At 45.1% G+C, this 23652-nt stretch overlaps 1 protein-coding gene across 1 annotated transcript in view; it reads right to left on the bottom strand.

Annotated features, from left to right (window-relative positions):
• scfd2 (sec1 family domain containing 2) overlaps window positions 1–23652 on the bottom strand; it is a 544849-nt gene that overhangs the window by 14817 nt on the left and 506380 nt on the right. The window contains exon 8 of the mRNA XM_070870049.1: window positions 3936–4055. Coding sequence (XP_070726150.1) covers window positions 3936–4055 — 120 coding nt within the window. The remainder of the gene's footprint in view (window positions 1–3935; window positions 4056–23652) is intronic.

Raw genomic sequence — 23652 nt, 5'->3', positions numbered from 1 at the left:
CACTCAAGGACAATGACGGGGCAGTCAGGGACGATCGACTGGCAAGGGACCTTTTGTTTCAAACCGCAACTCATGTTGGAGGCGTGGAGGCACACACTCAGCTGGAGTTTGCAGAGATGAGCAAAATACTTGCAGAAATGAACGCTGGGGGAAATTGCTGGAAGCTGAAGTTCAGCGAGTTCATGTGGAGCACGTATACAGTTCATACACCAGGACGCCACCGATAATGATGAAAGTGCTCCTCAATGGCATCCCAGTATCAATGGAGCTAGACACGGGGGCCAGCCAGTCCATGATGGGTATCAAACAGTTCAAAAAGTTGTGGACGTCCAAGCCCAGGTGGCCAAAATTATCGCCGATTGACGCACAGCTACGGACATACACAAAGCAGATCATTCCAGTGCTGGGCAGCGCCACGGTAGTCGTGATCCACAAAGATTCGGAGAACAGGTTGCCATTCTGGGTTGTCCCGGGGGAGGAGTTGGCTTGCTATCATGAACTGGAAATGGGGCGATGTCAATGCAATTTCCTCTGTGGAGCGAGTGTCATGCTCACAGATCCCGGACAAATTTGACTCATTATTTCAACCCGGCATTGGCACTTTCATGGGGGCCAAGTAGTGATTCACATAAACCCGGAAGCCAGGCCAGTACACCACAAGGCCAGAGCGGTGCCCTACTTGATGCGGGAAAAGATAGAAGGCGAATTGGACCGCCTGTTGAGGGAAGGCATCATCTCGCCAGTCGAATTCAGTGACTGGGCGAGCCCGATTGTGCCGGTGCTCAAGGCGGATGGGTCGGTCAGGATATGTGGCGATTACAAGGCCACCATCAATCGAGTGTCACTCCAAGACCAGTACCCGCTACCGAGAGCGGAGGACCTCTTTGCGACGCTATCCGGTGGCAAACTTTTTTCAAAATTGGACCTGACCTCAGCTTACATGACCCAGGAGCTGACGAGTGAGTCGAAGAAGCTGACCACTATCACGACACACAAGGGGTTGTTTGAATACAACAGATGTCCGTTCGGGATTCGCTCGGCCGTCGCGATCTTCCAACGAAATATGGAAAGCCTCCTCAAGTCGATTCCAGGGACGGTGGTTTTTCAGGACGACATCCTCATCACGGGTTGTGATACTGAAGAATATCTCCACAACCTGGAGGAGGTGCTATGCAGACTGGGCCGGGTAGGTCTGCGACTGAAAAAGGCGAAGTGCGTCTTCCTAGCTCCAGAGGTAGAATTCCTGGGGATGAGGGTGAGGGTAGCAGCAGACGGGATCAGCCCTACTGCGTCCAAGACGGAAGCGATCCAGAGAGCACCCAGACCCCGTAACACAACGGAGCTGCGTTCATTCCTGGGGCTCCTGAACTATTTTGGTAACTTTCTTCCCAAATTGAGCACGCTGCTAGAGCCGCTACACATGCTCCTATGCAAAGGTCGCGAATGGGTCCTGGGGGGATAGCCAGGAAAGGGCTTTTAATAGAGCACGCAATTTGTTATGTTCCAGCAATCTGTTAATGCTATATGACCCGTGTAAGAAACTTGTGTTAACGTGCGATGCGTCGTCCTATGGTGTCGGGTATGTGTTGCAGCATGTTAATGCCAAGGGTCAGTTACAGCCGGTAGCTTATGCCTCCAGAAGTCTGTCCCAGGCAGAAAGGGGCTACGGGATGGTAGAAAAGGAGGCGCTCGCATGTGTATATGCGGTAAAGAAAATGCACCAGTACCTGATTGGCAGGAAATTTGAGCTGGAGACACATCACAAACCCCTAACGTCCCTTTTGGCCGACAACAAGGCCATAAATGCAAACGCATCGGCCCGCATACAGAGGTGGGCACTCACGTTAGCCGCCTATGACTACACTATTCGGCACAGACCGGGCACCAAAAACTGCGCCGATGCACTCAGCAGGCTCCCACTAGCCACCACTGAGGGGGGCTACCGAGCATGCTGCTGAGATGGTCATGGCTGTTGAAGCTTTCGGAAGCAAAGGCTCACCTATGACAGCCCGTCAGATTAAAGTCTGGACAAATAGAGACCCGCTATTGTCTCTAGTCAAGAAATGTGTCCTGAATGGGGACTGGGCAGCCACGTACAGGGCATGCCCTGAGGAATTTAAACCATTTCACAGGTGCAAGGATGAATTCTCGATTCAGGCCAATTGCCTATTGTGGGGAAACCGTGTAGTCATGCCCCAGGTGGGCAGAGAGGTGTTCATCAGAGAACTCCACAATGAGCACCCGGGCATTGTCATGATGAAGGCAATTGCCAGGTCACACGTTTGGTGGCCAGGGATAGACGCAGATCTGGAACTTTGTGTTCGCAGGTGCAACACGTGTGCCCAGCTGGGCAATGCGCCCAGGGAAGCCCCCCTTAGCCCCTGGCCATGGCCCGCCAAGCCTTGGTCACACATCCATGTGGACTACGCAGGTCCTTTCATGGGAAAAATGTTTTTGGTTGTAGTAGACGCCTACTCCAAATGGATCGAGTGTGACATTTTAAATTCAAGCACATCCTCTGCCACGGTAGAAAGTCTACGGGCAATGTTCGCCGCCCACGGTCTGTCGGACATCTTGGTCAGCGACAATGGCCCGTGCTTCACAAGCACTGAATTCCAGGACTTCATGGCAGGCAATGGAATTAACCATGTCAGAACGGCACCATTCAAGCCAGCCTCAAATGGCCAGGCAGAACGAGCAGTGCAGATAATCAAACAGGGGATGCTCAGAATCCAAGGGGGTTCCCTACAAAGCCACTTATCACGCTTCCTGTTGGCCTACAGATCCCGACCACACTCGCTCACAGGGGTTCCACTCGCAGAGCTGCTAATGAAAAGGACGCTCAAAACCCGGTTATCCCTTATACACCCCACCATGAAAGATATTGTCGACAGCAGGCGCCAGTCACAATATGACTACCATGACAGGAATGCGAGGGCGCGATGTATTGATGTAAATGACCCTGCTTTTGTCCTCAACTACGCTGCAGGGCCCAAATGGCTTGCAGGCACTGTGATTGCCAAAGAGAGAAATAGGATACTGGTAGTTAAACTTACCAATGGACAAATCTGCCGCAAACATGTGGATCAAACAAAAAGGAGGTTCAGCAACCCCATAGAAGAAGCAGAGGAAGAACACGATGTAGAGTTCACTCCTCCACAGGTAAACGAACACAGGGACCAAAGGGAGGAGAGCCCAGTCACTGTGGGCAGTCCGGACAGGCCTGAGGCACCGCAAACAGCAGACACTCAGGCCAGTGCCCAACAACCGGAGCCCCAACTCAGGCGCTCTACAAGGAAGCGTAAACCACCAGAGAGACTCAACCTGGGATCCCAATAAGACTTTGGAGGGGGGGGGGGGGGTGGTGATGTCATGTATTCAACCAGCATTGTAACTCATGTATAATCTGACCTAAGTTGTACACTGTGAGAACAATGACCACTAGGTGGTGAACTTGTGGGAGACACTCCTAACCTGGACCTTCAGATATAAAAGGAGAAGCTCCACCCACTTCCTGCACTTGAGTGCTATGGAATAAAGGATAGGTCACAGGCTGAGCTTCTCTCAAGCATGGGCCTCGTGTGCATTTATACTGTATAGTAAGGACGTATCAGAGTCCATGATCAGATCAGCCATGATCTTATTGAATGGCGGAGCAGGCTTGAGGAACCAAATGGCCTTCTCCTGCTCTTATTTCTTAAGTTCTTATGTTCTTATCAGTGCATTTCCAATAGAGGCTACTGGATGGCAAACAAGAGCAAATCCTGTTGATTGTCCCCTCATTAGTTCAGGAGCACGAACTGTACGGTCAGCTAACTCAGCATAAACTTTACTCACATCGCAGTTTCAAAGTGCAATCATTTAAAACAACAGCAATTGCATACAAGATGTGGTGAGTCAACATTTCACATCAGTTAAGTGCAAATGTTACTTACCTGGCAGCTGGGTTTGTGTGTCGAGACTGACTCCTTTATCATTCGGACCTCTGAGGCTGTGACTCCACCCACGAGGAATAGGATTAGCAGAGGGTGGTCACTGGGGTGGGGCCGGCTCACCTGTCAGGTTAATAACATGGAACAACAATGTTTCAGAGATGAATCTAGAATACACTTTGCAGCCCACCAAACCTTTCCAAGAACTCATAGTGCTTCATTAAAAATACCTGTGTGACTTTTACAAGTTTAGAAATAAATTTCTAGAAGGACGAGCTGATTCACTGCTTAAACACTTGGCTGTGTTTTTGTTTAATGAGGATCATCACAACACACCAAGTGAAAACAATGTGCAGTTGAAACAGAAAAAAGTAATAGTAGTTTCTACTCTTTTTAAAAGACAGAAAACAAAATGATAAATGGTTGAGGCAGACCAATAGCATGAACAACAGTGATTATTAATACCACCAGGATCATTTCTGAATCCATAAGAACAGTGAGAACCGAACAATATCTCCCAACAAGCAAGGCAGCCCCCACATATTGCTGTCCAGCTGCAAACCACTGCCAATGCCAACATAACAATCTTACAAAATATGTACATCGATAATACTAATATGCACACCATTACAACATAAATCATTGTATTAATGTAAGCTCCTGCAAATGTCACGGAAACAAAATGGACAACTGCATCATTATCTAGATCAAGAGAAAATTCTGATTTAAAAAAGTGTATGGGCTTTATTTTCGTCACCATTGGGCGCCATTTTTTTTGCTTCCGCTGATGGTTTTGGAGCAATCATGATTTAGCAATTTTCCTCAAAGTTTGTACACTGGTGGCGACTGTCAGCGCTGGATTTTTTGTACGCAAGATTTTTTGGCACAGGTCTGGTTGAAAACTGATTTCCGTGCCGTTTTTGGCTATTTAACTGATTTTCGCCAGCACAGATTTTTTTTCCAGGACGGCTTAAGTACCGATCAGAAAAACCCTACGTTAACTTAAGGAAATCAGCGGAGAGTATATTTCTGAGTTTTTGGAGCGAGGGAAGATGACAATTTAAAACACAAATTCATGATGATTTTTGCAGAGGGAACTCAGAAAATAACTCGGAAAGTTAATTTTTCCCACAGAATGTTTGAAATGTAATTTTTTCCATGTTATGTGAGAAGGCAAATTGCGACTCCACCCCACACAGAATCTCTCTTCACACGGCTCTAGGCACGGGTCGGAAGATTGCCGGCCAGCTGGCAGCAGGATCGTTCCCTCGGCCAGACGTAAGCACAAGAGCTCGGCGCTTGGATTCCACCTCTCCCCACTCCCCCCGGGCTCAGCTTGTAAAGAAGCCCAGCAGGGGTGGGGCTGGGTGGAATACAAGCACTGAGCTCATGTCCTTCTGTCCGGCCGAGGGAGCGATCATGCCGGCATGCACTCTGAACTGTGCATCGGAAATGGCACAAGACAGGAGCAAACATATGCATTTCGGCAAAAGCTCTTGGTGTCTTAACTCACTGTGCGTCACGTCTCCATAGAGACAGAGCTTAGTGTTGCGCATGTGCACAGACCAGGGTGTGGTCCGTTCTACTAGGGCGTCACCCAGCAAAGGTGTGTGTGCTGTGCTTCAGTAAGTACTGTCTCATAATAACAAGAATAACAAAATTAAGAATAATAATTATGGGTGCAAATAGTACTATGCCTCATGTATTAAGGTTGCTTTCCATGTATGCCATGCAGAGGCGATGGATAATACGATGCTGCCATCGCAGAAACCAGATTGCTCGGGCATTAATGGGGAGGAGGCCATACCCTGATCGAATTTACAGGGACAGGTGCTCATACCTACACCTGAGTGAGGCAGACTGTAATTGCAGGCTGCGATTTAGAAAGGAGGTCATCACGGAGATCTGCCAGCTAGTCAGGGCAGCCATACAGCCAAGAAGTGGCAGGAGAACTGCCCTACCTGTAGAAGTGAAGGTCACTGCAGCACTTGCCTTCTATGCTTCTGGTTCATTTCAAGCAGCAACTGGGGACATGTGCTGCATCTCACAGCACACAACACATTGCTACATTCGACAGGTGACTGCTGCACTGTATGCCAAAAGGGACCAGTTCATCAATTTCCCTATGACCACTCAGGCAAAGTGAGACAAAGCTGTGGGGTTCTCCAGAATTGCTGGCTTCCCAAAGGTACAAAGTGCGATTGACTGTACCCACATCGCCTTGAGAGCACCTTTGGACGACTCCAAGGTTTATCGTAACAGGAAAGGGTTCCATTCCCTAAATGTGCTGCTCGTCTGCGATGATCTACATCGGATGTGGCAGTGGATGCCAAATACCCAGGTAGCATCCTTTCATCCTATGTGAGAGCATGATATCTACGATGTTTCAGGAGCTGCCAGAAGGGCACAGCTGGTTGCTCGGGGACAACGGGTACGGGCTCGCCACCTGGCTTATGAAGCCCCTACGCAATCCCCGCATTGAGCCAGAGCGTTGGTACAACATGTCACACATAACGCCACAGAGCATCATAGAGCGGACAGTTGGCATACTGAAGCAGCGTTTCCGATGCCTGGATCACTCTGGAGGCTACCTGCAATGTGCCCCTCACCACGTCGGTCAGTTCACTGTCGTGTGCTGTGTGCTGCACAACTTGGCCATCATGAGGGGCCAGGCATTGGACATTGAGGATCCTCCTGAGGGGATTGAAGAGGAGGACGAGGAGGCTGACAATGAGGAGGAGGAGGATCAGCAGGTGGACGAGGAGGACCAGCAGCAGGAGGAGGAGGACGAACCCATGCCACCATCTCAACCCACAGGACAAAGTCAGAGGAAGCGGCTTTGTGCACCGATAGCTATAGCTAGAGACTTGTGTCAGCGGCTAATCCGTGATCGCTTTGCTGCCTGAAGGCTAAACGGCCTGACAGTGTTGACTCTTTGCACCTGTTAGTGTGAAAACATAATGTACATAATAATGTACATAATGCCGTGTTGGTTTATATTTCTTTAATTCATAGAAACATAGAAATTAGGTGCAGGAGCAGGCCATTCGGCCCTTCGAGCCTGCACCACCATTCAATAAGATCATGGCTGATCATTCAACCTCAGTACCCCTTTCCTGCTTTCTCTCCATACCCTTTGATCCCTTTGGCCGTAAGGGCCATATCTAACACCCTTTTAAATATATCTAACGAATTGGCCTCAACAACTTTCTGCGGTAGAGAATTCCACAGGTTAACCACTCACTGAGTAAAGAAGTTTCTCCTCCTCTCGGTCCTAAATGGCTTACCCTTATTAAGAACATAATGTACATGATAATGTACGTAATGTTGTGTTGGTTTATGTTGCTTTAATTCAAAAAATAATGTGCAGGATTCTGCTTAAATTTTAAAAAACTAGATTTATTAAACAGGGTACAGTTTTACTTAACTTTAATTTTAAAAATTGTATCAAACTAAACTTTTCAATGAAGAAAACAAATGATTAGAAAGGCCAATAGTATCTTGCCTTTATTGCAAAGGGGATGGAGTATAAAAACAGGGAAGTCTTGCTACAGCTAAACAGGGTATTGGTGAGGCCACACCTGGAATACTGCGTGCAGTTTTGGTTTCCATATTTACAAAAGGATATACTTGTTTTGGAGGCAGTTCAGAGAAGGTTCACTACGTTGATTCTGGGGATGAGGGGGTTGACTTATGAGGAAAGGTTGAGTATAGTTTGGGCCTCTACTCATTGGAATTCAGAAGAATGAGAAGGGGACCTTATCAAAATGTAAAAGATTATGAGGGGGCTTGACAAGGTGGATGCAGAGAGGATGTTTCCACTGATGGGGGAGACTAGAACTAGAGAGCATGACCTTAGAATAAGGGGCCGCTCATTTAAAACAGAGATGAGGAGGAATTTTTTCTCTCAGAGGGTTGTAAATCTGTGGAATTCGCTGCCTCAGAGAGCTGTGGAAGCTGGGACATTGAATGCATTTAAGTCAGAAATAGACAGTTTCTTAAAAGATAGGGGGATAAGGAGTTGTGGGGAGCGGGCGGGAAGTGGAGCTGAGTCCACGATCAGATCAGCCATGATCTTCTTGAATGGCGGAGCAGGCTCAAGAGGCCGTATGGCCTACTCCTGTTCCTATTTCTTATGTTCTTAATAAGTAGCAGCAATGAACAAACAAATTCTAGCTGTAGCCATCTCTCCTCCTTTATTCAAAGTCCCTAGCGCTGTGCGCCCCTGTTGTTGCCTCTACCCCTACCCATTGTCTCAGACCTCTGCTTCCTCACCCTGATCCGCGAAAGCGTATTTGTCGTTGGTGGGTTTGGACAGGGACAGATCTAGTAGACAGCATTGTGGAAGGCCTGGGTTCCTCTTCAGACTCTTCTTCAGCCTGTGGATCAACCTGTGGTTGGTCTGGGGATTGGAAAGTGAGTGTCAGCAGTTGATGCTGCCAATTGCTGTTGGGCAATGACAGCCTGGGTGTGTCCACTTATTGCAGCAGCTATCTCTGACATTCCCTCCCTAATCTGTCCCGACACTGCATCAGCTGCCTCTGACATTCCCTCCCTAATCTCCAACATTCCCTCCCTAATCTTCGACATCCCCTCCCTCATCTGTCTCGACACTGCTCCCAACAGGGTTCTACTTCTACTGACAGTCCCACTAATTCTACCCTCACCCCACCCATGGTGTCCAGGAACGATCTCATTAGCTCAATGCTCTCCCTACTCATTCCCATGATCTGTCCTAGGTCCCCTGCATCCTGCATTTCAGGTTGAGTTTTCCTTCCCACCCTCCTCGGCCGTCTCCCAGGTGTGGCTTGCTGCAACCCACTGGGACCCGCAGCCTCAGATTCTACCCCATGTTGTATCGCTCAGGAAAGGGCTTGGTGTCCTCAGGGGGTTCACCGGCTCCAATTGCAATATAACCATCTCATTATTGGGGTCTTCCTGCTGCCCTTCATTGTCCAGCTCATCCTCGTCCTGGAGTTGATGAAGATTATCTGGACTGACGGCTTCCTGACCTTCTGCTTCAGCTCTGTCTCTTCCTGATGCGCAACATCTGCAAAACATAAAAGAGCATATGTTTGGTTAGCAGCAGGGGAGGGGGCAGGGTGACATGAGTACTCGGGTCACACAGCACAGGCTCTTTTTAAAGACCACAATGCCAACCCGACTCTGCAATTTACAGGGCTTACCCTCCGTTGGTAACCTGGGCCCAGGGTCCACATTGGTGGTTGATCTTCTCTTGCGCGATTTAATCACATGAGCGATCCTCTGTTCCACGGCTGTTAGTTGCAGCCTACTTGGCGCACCTCCTCCAGTTTTTGACCTTTCTCGGTTGATCTGTGACACCTTCCTTTGCAAAGATGAAAATAGAACTTTTTTTAAAGAGAGGGTCCTTCTGCTGTGGTGGGCACACACATGTATTAGTCACATTTACAAATTTAATGTAGTGCATAAATACAAATATTACTTACAGTAACTGCTTGGCCAGGGTCCTGCCACTTTTTGATCTGTTTGCCGCTTCTCGAGGCCATGGCCACTGCATTAAACTCTTCTGCAACTTGGTCCCAAAGTTTTAGTAGTAGAGAGGGTTTCAGTTTCTTTTGTCCCATTCTTCCTTTGTTCTCAAAGCACATCCCATCTCCTCTCAGTGATGTCTACCAGGGGATCAGTATTTTCGGCTAGAAATCTCTTGACCCTTCCCCCTTCCCCTTCCCTTGGATCCATCTTTTGCCGCTAAAATGTAAATATCCAGCTTCGTTCCCAATGTGTTCTCACAAGCTCTTGATCCAGACCAGGAAGTTCACTGTGGATGCGTGGACACACCCATCACATGGAAAAAGTTTTTTTTTCTGGTGCATGCTCGCTAACTTTTCGGCGCACACTTGAAGCTCCACCCCCAGATTTAACTTCGGATACCACAGCGCCAAAATTAAATATTACTTTGGCGAAAGTTGTATTTTTTTTTAAACTGCAAACGGGCACAAAAATATTGTCTGCACATCCTCCTGGGCGCCAAAAATTGGCAAAGAGGAAAGTAGAGCCAAAAATGTTTTTAACTGTAGCTAAACAGTTGATGCAGTATCTAAAAAAACCAAGTTTCCTTAATGTACAGAAGGCTTAATGTTATAATACACTAAATGTACCCTTTGTGTTAAATATACCGCTCAGGGGGAAACTGCTACAGTAGCTGAAGGTGGAATACAGTTAGACAAGTTGTTTTGCACAGCATGTTAAAAATATCCCACAGCGTGGAAATCCTCTTCATTAGTCTGCCCAGAAATATCTTTCTATTATTGTCAATAGTTTTATAAACACAATATGAGGAATACAAAACAAATTACAGAAATAATTAGTCACCAGTCACCCTATTAAGTTCAACTGTTCAAAGTGCAATTATATCAGCAATTCAATTTGTAATGAAGCCAGCAATTTAGTGGCCCAATACACCTGTGAGGCCACTATTCAATTCTGGAGCACGGAGCACACCAATCCTCCCCTCCACTTAATTGTCTCAGACTTAGTTTTGTAAACCACTTCAAGTAGGAAATGCTGCTTGCCTGCCCCTTCAAGATAAGCAGGAGCCTGAAAGCAGATAGGGATGCCACAGAAAAGGTACACGATATGGTGATAGAAACATTGGAGAAATAATTTAATGGATCATCCATATAATTATTAAATGTTTTTTTTTGGAGGGGAGGGGGTCATGTGGTCTATTATATATTTAGACAAATAATTTAGAATTTTAAGTAACTGAAAATAATTCAATTCCACCAAGCATCATATAGTCTCGCATTAATTAGCAATCTCATTGTAAAGGATCCTCTGAGGCAGAGTGATCATAATACGATAGAATTTCACATTATGTTTGAGTGATTTGCCCAAGTCTGAAACTAGAGTCTTATTGGGAAAAATAGATTAAAAGGTATGGCAATAGATAAGCACTGGCTAGCATTTAAAGAAATATTTCATAATTCTCAACAAAAATACATTCCATTAACAAAAACTCCACAGGAAAAGTGATCCATCTGTTGCTAACTAAAGAAGTTAAGGGTAGCATTAGATTGAAAGAACAAGCTTATAATGTTGCGAAGAATAGTAGTAAGCCTGAGGGTTGGGAGAGTTTCAGAAACCAGAGGATGACCAAAACATTGATAAAAAGAGAAAAAATAGATTATGAGAGAAAACTAGCAAGAAATATAAAAACTGATTGCAAAGGCTTCTACAAGTATGTAAAAAGGAAGAGAGTAGCAAAAGTAAACATTGGTCCCTTAGAGACTAAGGCAGGAGAAATTATTATGGGGAATAAGGAAATGGCAGAAACATTAAACAAATATTTTGCATCTGTCTGCACAGTAGAAAACGCAAAAAGCATACCTAAAATGGTGGGGAACCAAGGGTCTAGTGAGGGTGAGGAATTTAATGTAATTAATATAAGTAGAAAAAGCAATAGAGAAACTAATGGGACTAAAAGCCAACAAATTCCCTAGACCTGACGGCCTACATTCTAGGGTACTAAAAGAGGTGGCTGCAGAGATAGTGGATGCATTGGTTCTGATCTTTCAAAATTCCCTAGATTCTAGAACAGTCCAAGCGGATTGGAAGGTAGCGAATGTAACACCGCTATTCAAGAAAGGGAGAGAGAATACAGGGAAGTACAGACCAGTTAGCCTGACATCAGTCATCTTGAAAATGCTGGAATCCATTGTTAAGGAAGTGGCATCCAGGCACTTAGATAATCATAGCATGATTAGGCAGAGTCAACATGGTTTTAAGAAAGGGAAATCGTGTTTGACAAATTTAATCGAGTTTTTTGAGGATGTAACGAGCAGGGTAGATAAAGAAGAACCAGTGGATGTGGTATATTTGGATTTCCAAAAGACATTCGATAAGGTGCCACATAAAAAGGTTATTACACAAGTTAAGGGCTCATGGGATTGGAGGTAATGGATAGAGGACTGGTTAACAGACAGAATAGAGAGTTTTCAGGTTGGCAGGCTGTAACTAGTAGGGTGCCGCAAGGATCAGTGCTGGGGCCTCAGCTATTAACAATTTATATTAATGACCTAGTTGAAGTGATTGAGTGTAATGTATCCAAGTTTGTTGACAATACAAAGCTAGGTGGGACAGTAAGCTGTGAGGAGAACACAAAGCGTATGCAAAGGAATATAGTTAGACTAAGTGAGTGGGCAGTAAGGTGGCAGATGGGGTATAATATAGGGAAATGTGAGGCTATTCACTTTGGTAGGAAGAATAGAAAAACAGAATATTTTTTAAATGGTGAGAAACTTTTAAATGTTGGTGTTGAGAGAGATTTGGATGTCCTTGTGCAAGAAACACAGAAAGCTAGCATGCAGGTACAGCAAGCAATAAGGAAGGCAAATGGCGCATTGTCCTTTATTGCAAGGGGGTTAGAGTATAAGAGTAAGGAAGTCTTGCTACAATTGTACAGGGTCTTGGTGAGACCACACCTGGAGCACTATGCACAGTTTTGGTTTCCTTATCTAAGGAAGGATATACATGCCTTGGAGGAGGTGCAATGGAGGTTAACTAGATTGATTCCTGGGATGAGAGGGCTGTCTTATGATGAGAGATTGTGTAGAATGGGCCTATAGTCTCTGGAGTTTAGAAGAATGAGAGGTGATCTCATTGAAACATTCAAGATTCTGAAGGGGATTGACAGGGTAGATGCTGAGGGGTTGTTTCTGTCTTTGGTTCTGTCTTCACGGAGGAAGACATGAATAACCTTCTGGAAATACTAGGGACAGAGGACCTAGCGAGAAGGAAGAACTGAAGGAAATCCTGATTAGTCAGGAATTTGCGTTGGGGAAATTGATGGGATTGAAGGCCGATAAATCCCCAGGGCCTGATAGTCTGCATCCCAGAGTAATTAAGGAAGTGGCTCTAGAAATAGTGGATGCATTGGTGATCATTTTCCAACAGTCTATCGATTCTGGATCAGTTCCTATGGACTGGAGGGTAGCTAATGTAACACTACTTTTTAAAAAAGGAGGGAGAGAGAAAACAGGTAATTATAGACCGGTTAGCCTGAACATCAGTAGTGGGGAAAATATTGGAATCAATTATTAAAGATGAAATAGCAGCGCATTTGGAAAGCAGTGACAGAATCAGTCCAAGTCAGCATGGATTTATGAAAGGGAAATCATGCTTGACAAATCATCTTGAATTTTTTGAGGATGTAAGTAGTAGAATGGATAAGGAAGAACCAGTGGATGTGGTGTATTTGAACTTTCAAAAGGCTTTTGACAAGGTCCCACACAAGAGATTGTTGTGCAAAATTAAAGCACATAGTATTGGGCGTAATGTATTGACGTGGATAGAGAACTGGTTGGCAGACAGGAAGCAGAGAGTCGGGATAAACAGGTCCTTTTCAGAATGGCAGGCAGTGACTAGTGGGGTGCCGCAGGGCTCAGTGCTGGGACCTCAGCTATTTACAATATACATCAATGATTTAGATGAAGGAATTGAGTGTAATATCTCCATGTTTGCAGATTACACTAAGCTGGATGGCTGTGTGAGCTGTGAGGAGGATGCTTAGAGGCTGCACGATGACTTGGACAGGTTAAGTGAGTGGGCAAATGCATGGCAGATGCAGTATAATGTGGATAAATGTGAGGTTATCCACTTTGGTGGCAAAAACGTGAAGGCAGAATATTATCTGAATGGCGGCAGATTAGGAAAAGGGGAGGTGCAACGAGACCCTGGGTGTCATAGTACATCAGTCATTGACAGTTGGCATGCAGGTACAGCAGGCGGTGAAGGCGGCAAATGGAATGTTGGCCTTCATAGCTAGGGGATTTGAGTATAGGAGCAGGGAGGTCTTACTGCAGTTGTATAGGGCCTTGGTGAGGCCTCACCTGGAATATTGTGTTCAGTTTTGGTCTGCTAATCTGAGGAAGGACATTCTTGCTATTGAGGGAGTGCAGCGAAGGTTCACCAGACTGATTCCCGGGATGGCAGGACTGACATACGAGGAGAGATTGGATCGACTGGGCCTGTATTCACTTGAGTTTAGAAGAATAAAAGGGGATCTCATAGAAACATATAAGATTCTGACAGGATTGGACAGGTTAGATGCAGGAAGAATGTTCGCAATGTTGGGGAAGTCCAGAACCAGGGGTCACAGTCTTAAGGATAAGGGGTAAGCCATTTAGGACCGAGATGAGGAGAAACTTCTTCACTCAGAGAGTTGTTAACCTGTGGAATTCTCTACCACAGAGAGTTGTTGATGCCAGTTCGTTAGATATATTCAAGAGGGAGTTAGATATGGCCCTTATGGCTAAAGGGATCAATGGGTATGGAGAGAAAGCAGGAAAGGGGTACTGAGGTGAATGATCAGCCATGATCTTATTGAATGGTGGTGCAGGCTTGAAGGGCCTAATGGCCTACTCCTGCACCTATTTTCTCTGTTTCCCCTGGCTGGAGTGTCGAGAATTAGGGGGCACAGACTCAGGATAAGGGGAAGGCCATTTAAGACAGAAATGAGGAGGAATTTCTTCACTCAGTGGGTTGTGATTCTTTGGAATTCTCTGCCCCAGAGGACTGTGGCTGATGAGTCTCTGAATATATTCAAGGCTGAGATAGATAGGTTTTTGGAGTCTAGGAGAATCAAGGGATATGGAGATCAGGCGGGAAAGTGGAGTTGAGGTTAATGATCAGCTATTGAATGGCAGTGTAGGCTTGAAAGGCCGGAGGGCCTATTCCAGCTCCTATTTCTTATGTTCTTATATTCTTAAAATAATTTTATTCCTTATTTAAAAAATATTGGTTTGCTGGTCTGATTCTCTCCTATTCTGTTTGTTGAGTTACACATTCTGACCTACCACGAGACTTACCACAGAGCTGAAGCCCCATCAGTGGACCGGTCCATTGAGTCAAGCCCAATCAGCATTTTGTTTTGTTCATCACATGGGTATCTGAGATTGGAAAATTTATATTCATATCAGCTGAATACTAGCTCGATACCAAGTTTTCAGTCTCAGATGTATGTGAAATAAGAACATAAGAACATAAGAAATAGGAGTAGGCCACTTGGCCCCTCAAGCTGGCTCCGCCATTTAATAAGATCATGGCTGATCTGATCATGGATTCAGCTCCACTTCCCTGCCCGCTCCCCATAAATTCCCTTATCGCTGAAAAATCTATCTCCACCTTAAATATATTCAATGACCCAGCCTCCACAGCTCTCTGGGGCAGAGAATTCCATAGATTTACAACCCTCTGAGAGAAGAAATTGCTCCTCATCTCAGTTTTAAATGGGCGGCCCCTTATTCTGAAACGATGTCCCCTAGTTTTAGTTTCCCCTATGAGTGAAAATATCCTCTCTGCATCCACCTTGTCGAGTCCCTCATTATCTAATATGTTTCGATAAGATCACCTCTCATTCTTCTGAACTCCGATGTGTATAGCCCCAACCAATCAACCCCCTCATCTTCGGAATCAACCGAGTGAACCTTCTCTGAACTGCCTCCAATGCAAGTATATCCTTCCTTAAATATGGAGACCAAAACTGTAGAATTGTAGCAAGACTTCTCTGCTCCTATGACCCCATGGAGCTGCTCCCTGGCTGGGGTCCATAGCTCTAAGTAACATTTTTCCAGAAGGATGAGAATAATGGTTAAAAATTTATTTTTGTACAAGTAAGGAAACATTTAAAACAGTATGTCACCCTTCTCCAGGTTTTCCTATAAAATGTTGCTGGGTATATGTGAGCTAATACTGGTGCATGCTTTCATAGTGTCACTTTTATTAGCAGGAAGCTATATGGACCTTTCTAGAATTTAATGCATCAAGGAAAGATTTCAAGTAACAAAACACCATCATCATTAATATCGAAATAGGTGTTATTTCATTCATCTCAAACAGAAAGGAAAAATATAAATACATTCTGGTGTGGGGAGGGGGGTGGGGCGATTTTTCTCAGTCATCAGTTTTGCTGATTGGGTATTTGAAAAATATTACTTCTGAGCAAAATTATACTGCTAATGGCTGGTATGTGCGTGGTCTGGAACGGATTCATGCTCTCCTGGTTTATTCCAGGACCGGGATTACAGAAAATATAGAAAACTGCACTAAATTATGACTCATTGATCACTATTTTCATGCTGGTAAAACATTTCCAGGAAATTTCTAATGCTGAACACAGAGTAGTTTCTTCATTTGTAATACCCTAAATGGAAAAAGTGATGTTTTCAAAATTAAGATTAATAATAATAATTAAGAACATAAGAAATAGGAGCAGGGGTAGGCCATACGGCTCCACAAGTCTGCTCCGCCATTCAATAAGATCATGGCTGATCTGATCTTGCCCTCAACTCCATTTTCCTGCCTGTTCCCCATAACCCTCGACTCCCCTAGAGTTCCAAGAATCTGTCTACCTCAGCCTTGAATATATTCAATGGCCCAGCTTCCACAGCTCTCAATTTAAATAATATTTTGCTTTTCTATTCTCCTTACCAAAGTGGATAACCTCACATTTTCCCACATTATATTCCATCTGCCAAGTTTTGCCCACTCACTATCTATATCCTTTTGTAGATTCTTTGTGTCCTCCTCACAACTTGCTTTCCCACCTGTCTTTGTATCGACAGCAAATTTGGCTACATTACACTCGGTCCCTTCATCCAAGTCATTAATATAGATTGTAAACATTTGAGGACCCAACACTGATCCCTGTGGTACCCAACTAGTTACAGTTTGCTAACCGGAAAATTACCCATTTATCCCAATTCTCTGTTTCCTGTTAGTTAGCCAATCCTCTAACAATCCTCTAACAACCTATCCATGCATTTTCCCACATTATACTCCATCTGCCAAATTTTTGCCCACTCACTTAGCCTGTCTATATATATCCCTTTGTAGATTTTTTTGTGTCCTCCTCATAATTTGCTTTCCCACCCATCTTTGTATCATCAGCAAACTTGGCTACATTACACTCGGTCCCTTCATCCAAGTCATTAATATAGATTGTAAATAGTTGAGGCCACAACAGTGATCCCTGCATCACCCCACTAGGTACTGTTTGCCAACCGGAAAATGACCCATTTATCCCAACTTTCTGTATTCTGTTAGTTAGCCAATCCTCTGTCCATGCTAATATATTACCCCAGCCCCGTGAACTTTTATATTGTACAGTAACCTTTTATGTGACACCTTATCAAATGCTTTCTGGAAATCCAAATACACCACATCCACTGGTACCCCCTTATCCACCCTGCTTGTTACATCCTTGAAGAACTGCAGCAAATGTGTTAAACATGATTTCCCTTTCATAAAACATGCTGTCTCTGCTGGATTGAATTATGCTTTTCCAAATGTCCCACTATTGCTTTCTTAATAATGGACTCCAGCATTTTCCCAACGACAAATGTTAGGCTAACTGGTCTATAGTTTCCTGCTTTCTGTCTGCTTCGTTTTTTAAATAAGGCCGTTACATCTGCCGTTTTCCAATCCACAGGGACCTTTCCAGAATTGAGGGAATTTTTGAAGATTACAACCAATCTCTGCAGCCACTTCTTTTAAGACCCTAATTCTATCAATCTTAATTATTCAGAAAGTATTCACAGTGCGTGACACCAAACATTACTAGTTTGTGCAGAAAATGCTGGAATTTATTTAGTTTCTCATGGTGCAATCTGTTACTTGTTTCTGATTATTTGGGGATACTGTAATTCAGGTTTTTGAGCTGCTAATATTTTGCCAGGTGGTTGGTGATGAATGGTAGCCTGTGCTTACTGAAGAGGCAATATTGATGGTGAACTTTTTTCTTTCTCTGGCTAATATTTCTTTCCTCCTCTGCAGGAAGTGTTGACACCTCGCAGCTTGTATGGTTGCACAGGAGTTGAGTGTCCTTCAGTACTTTGCCAACAGGTCACTAATCATGGTTAAGCCGCGACAGTAAGAGTTTTCAGGTGATTTAACCTTGAGGAGCATCACAACTGAGCCCAATCCACATCTTACTTGATATCCACAGACATAGGCCCTGAAATTGATAGTCTTACCGCCCACTGCCACCGACATTCCTCTTGAAGTTGCGCCCAGTGGCACTTTCCATTTGATGTGGAGCAGGCGGGAGGGGAGAACCACCGGGAAGCGCCCGCTGACGTCAGCGGACGGCCGAGTGGCGCAACTGACCTCCCGCCCACTGAGATCCCGCCCACTGAGATGCCAGATTGATGCGGGCGGGAGTCGGCGCCAGAATGGGGAAGGACCGCTGGCTGGAGGCTGTTCTATCACTGACAGTGAGTATGAAGAGTTGAAAAAAAGGATAGTAAACATTTTTTAAATTTTTCTTTACAGTGACTTACCGGGATGGGGTCCCCTGAAGGTGTTCTGATGTTTTTTTTTTTAATTTTCCGTTTCAGGTTTTCGACCCTCTGTGGGCTCGACTCCATCATCGGCGGCACTTGGCGGCAAGCGCCTTTGCCGCCGAGATTGGGAGCTCCCGCCCGCTGCCGCCCAGATTGGCGGCGTAAGCCCCAAAGATGGGAGGTAAAGCAATGTGTGAGGAGGACACAAAAAAATCTGCAATAGGACAGGCTAAGTGAGTGGGCAAAAATTTGGCAGATGGAGTATAATGTTGGAAAGTGTGAGGTCATGCACTTTGGCAGAAAAAAATCGAAGAGCAAGTTATTATTTAAATGGAGAAAGATTGCAAAGTGCCGCAGTACAGCGGGACCTGGGGGTACTTGTGCATGAAACACAAAAGGATAGTGTACAGGTACAGCAAGTGATCAGGAAGGCCAATGGTATCTTGGCCTTTTTTGCAAAAGGGATGGAGTATAAAAGCAGGGAAGTCTTGCTACAGCTATATAAAGTATTGGTGAGGCCACACCTGGAATACTGCGTACAGTTTTGGTTTCCATATTTACGAAAGGATATACTTGCTTTGGAGGCAGTTCAGAGAAGGTTCACTAGGTTGATTCCGGGGATGAGGGGGTTGACTTATGAGGAAAGGTTGAGGAGGTTGGGCCTCTACTCATTGAAATTCAGAAGAATGAGAGGTGATCTTATCGAAACGTATATGAGGGGGCTTGACAAGGTGGCTGCAGAGAGGATGTTTCCACTGATGGGGGAGACTAGAACTAGAGGGCATGATCTTAAAATAAAGGGCCGCCCATTTAAAACAGAGGAGAATATTTCTTCCCTCAGAGGGTTGTAAATCTGTGGAATTCGCTGCCTCAGAGAGCTGTGGATACTGGGACAGTGAATAAATTTAAGACAGAAATAAACAGTTTCTTAAATGATAAGGGAATAAGGGGTTATGGGGAGCGGGCAGAAAAGTGGAGCTGAGTCCATGATCAAATCAGCCATGATCTTATTGAATGGCGGAGCAGGCTCGAGGGGCCTTATGGCCTACTCCTGTTCCTATTTCTTATGTTCTTACGTTCTTATTTTGCCACCCGTCGCCCTTTCAAGGAACTTTTTGACGAAAACCCCACCCAAAGTACCGTCGGCGGCCATCAGTGGCCCTTTGGGCAGCATTTGGGTGGGCAGGTGGGGGCTTCACCAATTTTGGCACCATGTACTTCTAGCAAAAGTCACTAATTGTGATCAGGAGTGGAAACCTTGGTAATTTTCCCCTCTTTTAACACAAGGACACACTGGGGGTCAATCTGGGGATCTTCGAACTCACCGGATAAACTAATTGAAGCCCAACATGGTCTTTTCGGGAAGCCTTTAGGCAGTTCATTTTCTGCAACACTTGGATCTCAAATAATTATTTTGCTTCGGTCTTCACAGTGGAAGACACAAAAACCATGCCAAAATTGCTGGTCACAGGAATGTGGGAAGGGAGGACCTTGAGACAATCACTATCACTAGGGGGGTAGTGCTGGACAGGCTAATGGGACTCAAGGTAGACAAGTCCCCTGGTCCTGATGAAATGCATCCCAGGGTATTAAAAGAGATGGCGGAAGTTATAGCAGATGCATTCGTTATAATCTACCAAAATTCTCTGGACTCTGGGGAGGTACCAGCGGATTGGAAAGCAGCTAATGTAACGCCTCTGTTTAAAAAAGGGGGCAGACAAAAGGCAGGTAACTATAGGCCGGTTAGTTTAACATCTGTAGTGGGGAAAATGCTTGAAACTATCATTAAGGAAGAAATAGCGGGACATCTAGATAGGAATAGTGCAATCAAGCAGACACAACATGGATTCATGAAGGGGAAATCATGTTTAACTAATTTACTGGAATTCTTTGAGGATATAATGAGCATGGTGGATAGAGGTGTACTGATGGATGTGGTGTATTTAGATTTCCAAAAGGCATTCGATAAGGTGCCACACAAAAGGTTACTGCAGAAAATAAAGTTTCGTGGAGTCAGAGGAAATGTATTAGCATGGATAGAGAATTGGCTGGCTAACAGGAAACAGGGAGTCGGGATAAATGGGTCCTTTTTGGGTTAGAAATCGGTGGTTAGTGGTGTGCCACAGGGATCGGTGCTTGGACCACAACTGTTTACAATATACATAGATGACCTGGAAGAGGGGACAGAGTGTAGTGTAACAAAATTTGCAGATGACACAAAGATTAGTGGGAAAGCGGGTTGTGTAGAGGACACAGACTGCAAAGAGATTTAGATAGGTTAAGCGAATGGGCTAAGGTTTGGCAGATGGAATGCAATGTCGGAAAGTGTGAGGTCATCCACCTTGGAAAAAAAATAGTAAAAGGGAATATTATTTGAATGGGGAGAAATTACAACATGCTGCGGTGCAGAGGGACCTGGGGTCCTTGTGCATGAATCCCAAAAAGTTAGTTTGCAGGTGCAGCAGGTAATCAGGAAGGCGAATGGAATGTTGGCCTTCATTGCGAGAGGGATGGAGTACAAAAGCAGGGAGGTCCTGCTGCAACTGTACAGGGTATTGGTGAGGCCGCACCTGGAGTACTGCGTGCAGTTTTGGTCACCTTACTTAAGGAAGGATATACTAGCTTTGGAGGGGGTACAGAGACGATTCACTCGCCTGATTCCGGAGATGAGGGGGTTACCTTATGATGATAGATTGAGTAGACTGGGTCTTTACTCGTTGGAGTCCAGAAGGATGAGGGGTGATCTTCTAGAAACATTTAAAATAATGAAAGGGATAGACAAGATAGAGGCAGAGAGGTTGTTTCCACTCGTCGGGGAGACTAGAACTAGGGGGCACAGCCTCAAAATACGGGGGAGCCAATTTAAAACTGAGTTGAGAAGGAATTTCTTCTCCCAGAGGGTTGTGAATCTGTGGAATTCTCTGCCCAAGGAAGCAGTTGAGGCTAGCTCATTGAATGTATTCAAGTCACAGATAGATAGATTTTTAACCAATAAGGGAATTAAGGGTTACGGGGAGAGGGCGGGTAAGTGGAGCTGAGTCCACGGCCAGATCAGCCATGATCTTGTTGAATGGCGGAGCAGGCTCGAGGGGCTAGATGGCCTACTCCTGTTCCTAATTCTTATGTTCTAATGTTAAATCTTGCCTTCAGAGCCTCTAATATTGTTGACAAGTTTAACTTTGAGCTGCCGAATTTTTAAAATGCAGTTTTTGCCAGTCCATACAATTAAAAAATGTGATCAATGGCAAGTAACATTTGTGCTACGCAAGTGGAAGGCAACCGCCATCTCCAACAAGAGAGAGTCTAACCACTTCCGTGTGACATTTAGTGGCATTATCATTGCCAAGTATCCCAACTTCAACATCCTGCGAGGTCCACCCTTGACTCCTGGGCCAGCCACATTAATTCCATGGCTACAAGAGCAGGTCAGAGGCTGGGTATTCTGCAGTGAGCGGCTCACCTCCCGACTTCCCAAAGCTTCTCCGCTAACGACAATGCAGAAGACAGAAGTATGGTAGAATATTCTCCATTTGTCTGGGTGGGTGCAGCTGCAACACCTCTCAAGAGGCTCAACACAATGCACGACAAGCAGTTTACTTGATTAGCGTTCCATCCACTGGCCTAAATATCCAGCCCCTCCACCACCAGCATACCGTGACTGTCGTATGCAGTGTCTGCAGGATGCACTGCAACAACTCGCCATGGTGTCTTCGACAGCAGCTCGCAAATTTATGACCTCTACCACCTAGAAGGACAAGAGCAGCAGATGCATGGAAACACCATCACCTCCAAGTTCCCCTCCAAGTCAGACACCATCCCGTCACCACACGGACTGCAGCGGTTCAAGAAGGTGGCTCACCACCACCTTCTCAAGGGCAAATAGGGATGGGCAATAAATGCTGGCCGTTCCAGCAATGCCCATATACCGTGAATGAATAAAAAATTTGTAAAGTCTATTTTTTAAAAACAGGTATGTCTTCAGAAAAACTAGCTAAAATATATTTTTTTCAATCTCGGGTTGTGGGAGCTGTCGACAAGCCAGCATTTATTACATAGAAACATTGAAAATAGGTGCAGGAGTAGGCCATTCGGCCCTTCCAGCCTTCACCACCATTCAATATGATCATGGCTGATCATGGAACTTCAGTACCCCATTCCTGCTTTCTCTCCATATTCCTTGATCCCTTTAGCCGTAAGGGCCACATCTAACACCTTTTTCAATATATCTAATGAACTGGACGCAACAACTTTCTGTGGTAGAGAATTCCACAGGTTCACAATTCTCTGGGTGAAGAAGTTTCTCCTCATCTCAGTCCTAAATGGCTTAACCCTTATCCTTAGAATGTGACCCCTGGTTCTGGACTTCCCCAACATCAGGAACATTCTTCCTGCATCTAACCTGTCCAATCCCATCAGAATTTTATATGTTTCGATGAGATCCCCTCTCATTCTTCTAAATTCCATTGAATATAAGCCTAGTCGATTCAGTCTTTCTTCATATGTCAGTGCTGTCATCCCAGGAATCAGTCTGGTGAACCTTCGCTGCACTCCCTCAATAGTAAGAATGTCCTTCCTCAGATTAGGAGACCAAAACTGTACACAATATTCAAGGTGTGGCCTCACCAAGGCCTTGTACAACTGTAGTAAGACCTCCCTGCTCCTATACTCAAATCCTCTCGCTATGAAGGCCAACGTGCTATTTGCCTTCATCCCCGCCTGCTGTACCTGTATGCCAACTTTCAATGACTGATATACCATGACACCAAGGTCTGGTTGCACCTCTCCTTTTACTAATCTGTCACCATTCAGATAATAATCTGCCTTCCTGTTTTTACCACCAAAGTGGATAACCTCACATTTATCTACATTATACCGCATCTGCCATGTATTTGCCCATTCGTCTAATCTGTCTAAGTCACCCTGCAGACTCTTAGCATCCTCCTCACAGCTCACACTGCCACCCAGTGTCATCAGCAAACTTGGAGATATTACATTCAATTCCTTTGTCTAAATCATTAACGTGTATTGTAAATAGCTGGGGTCCCAGCACTGAACCTTGCGGTACCCCACTAGTCACTGCTTGCCATTCTGGAAAGGACCCGTTTATTCCCACTCTTTGCTTCCTGTCTGCCAACCAGTTCTTTATCCACATCAGTACATAACCCCCAATACCATGTGCTTTAATTTTGCACACTAATCTCTTGTGTTGGACCTTGTCAAAAGCCTTTTGAAAGTCCAAATACACCACATCTACTGGTTCTCCCTTGTTCACTCTCCTCGTTACATCCTCAAAAAACTCTAGAAGATTCGTCAAGCATGATTTCCCTTTCATAAATCCATGCTGACTTGGACTGATCATGTCACTGCTTTCCAAATGCACTGCTATTACATCTTTA

This window comes from Pristiophorus japonicus, chromosome 2 (genome assembly GCF_044704955.1).
Source record: "Pristiophorus japonicus isolate sPriJap1 chromosome 2, sPriJap1.hap1, whole genome shotgun sequence".
NCBI lineage: Eukaryota > Metazoa > Chordata > Chondrichthyes > Pristiophoridae > Pristiophorus > Pristiophorus japonicus.
This window is presented reverse-complemented; position numbering and strand designations above follow the sequence as displayed.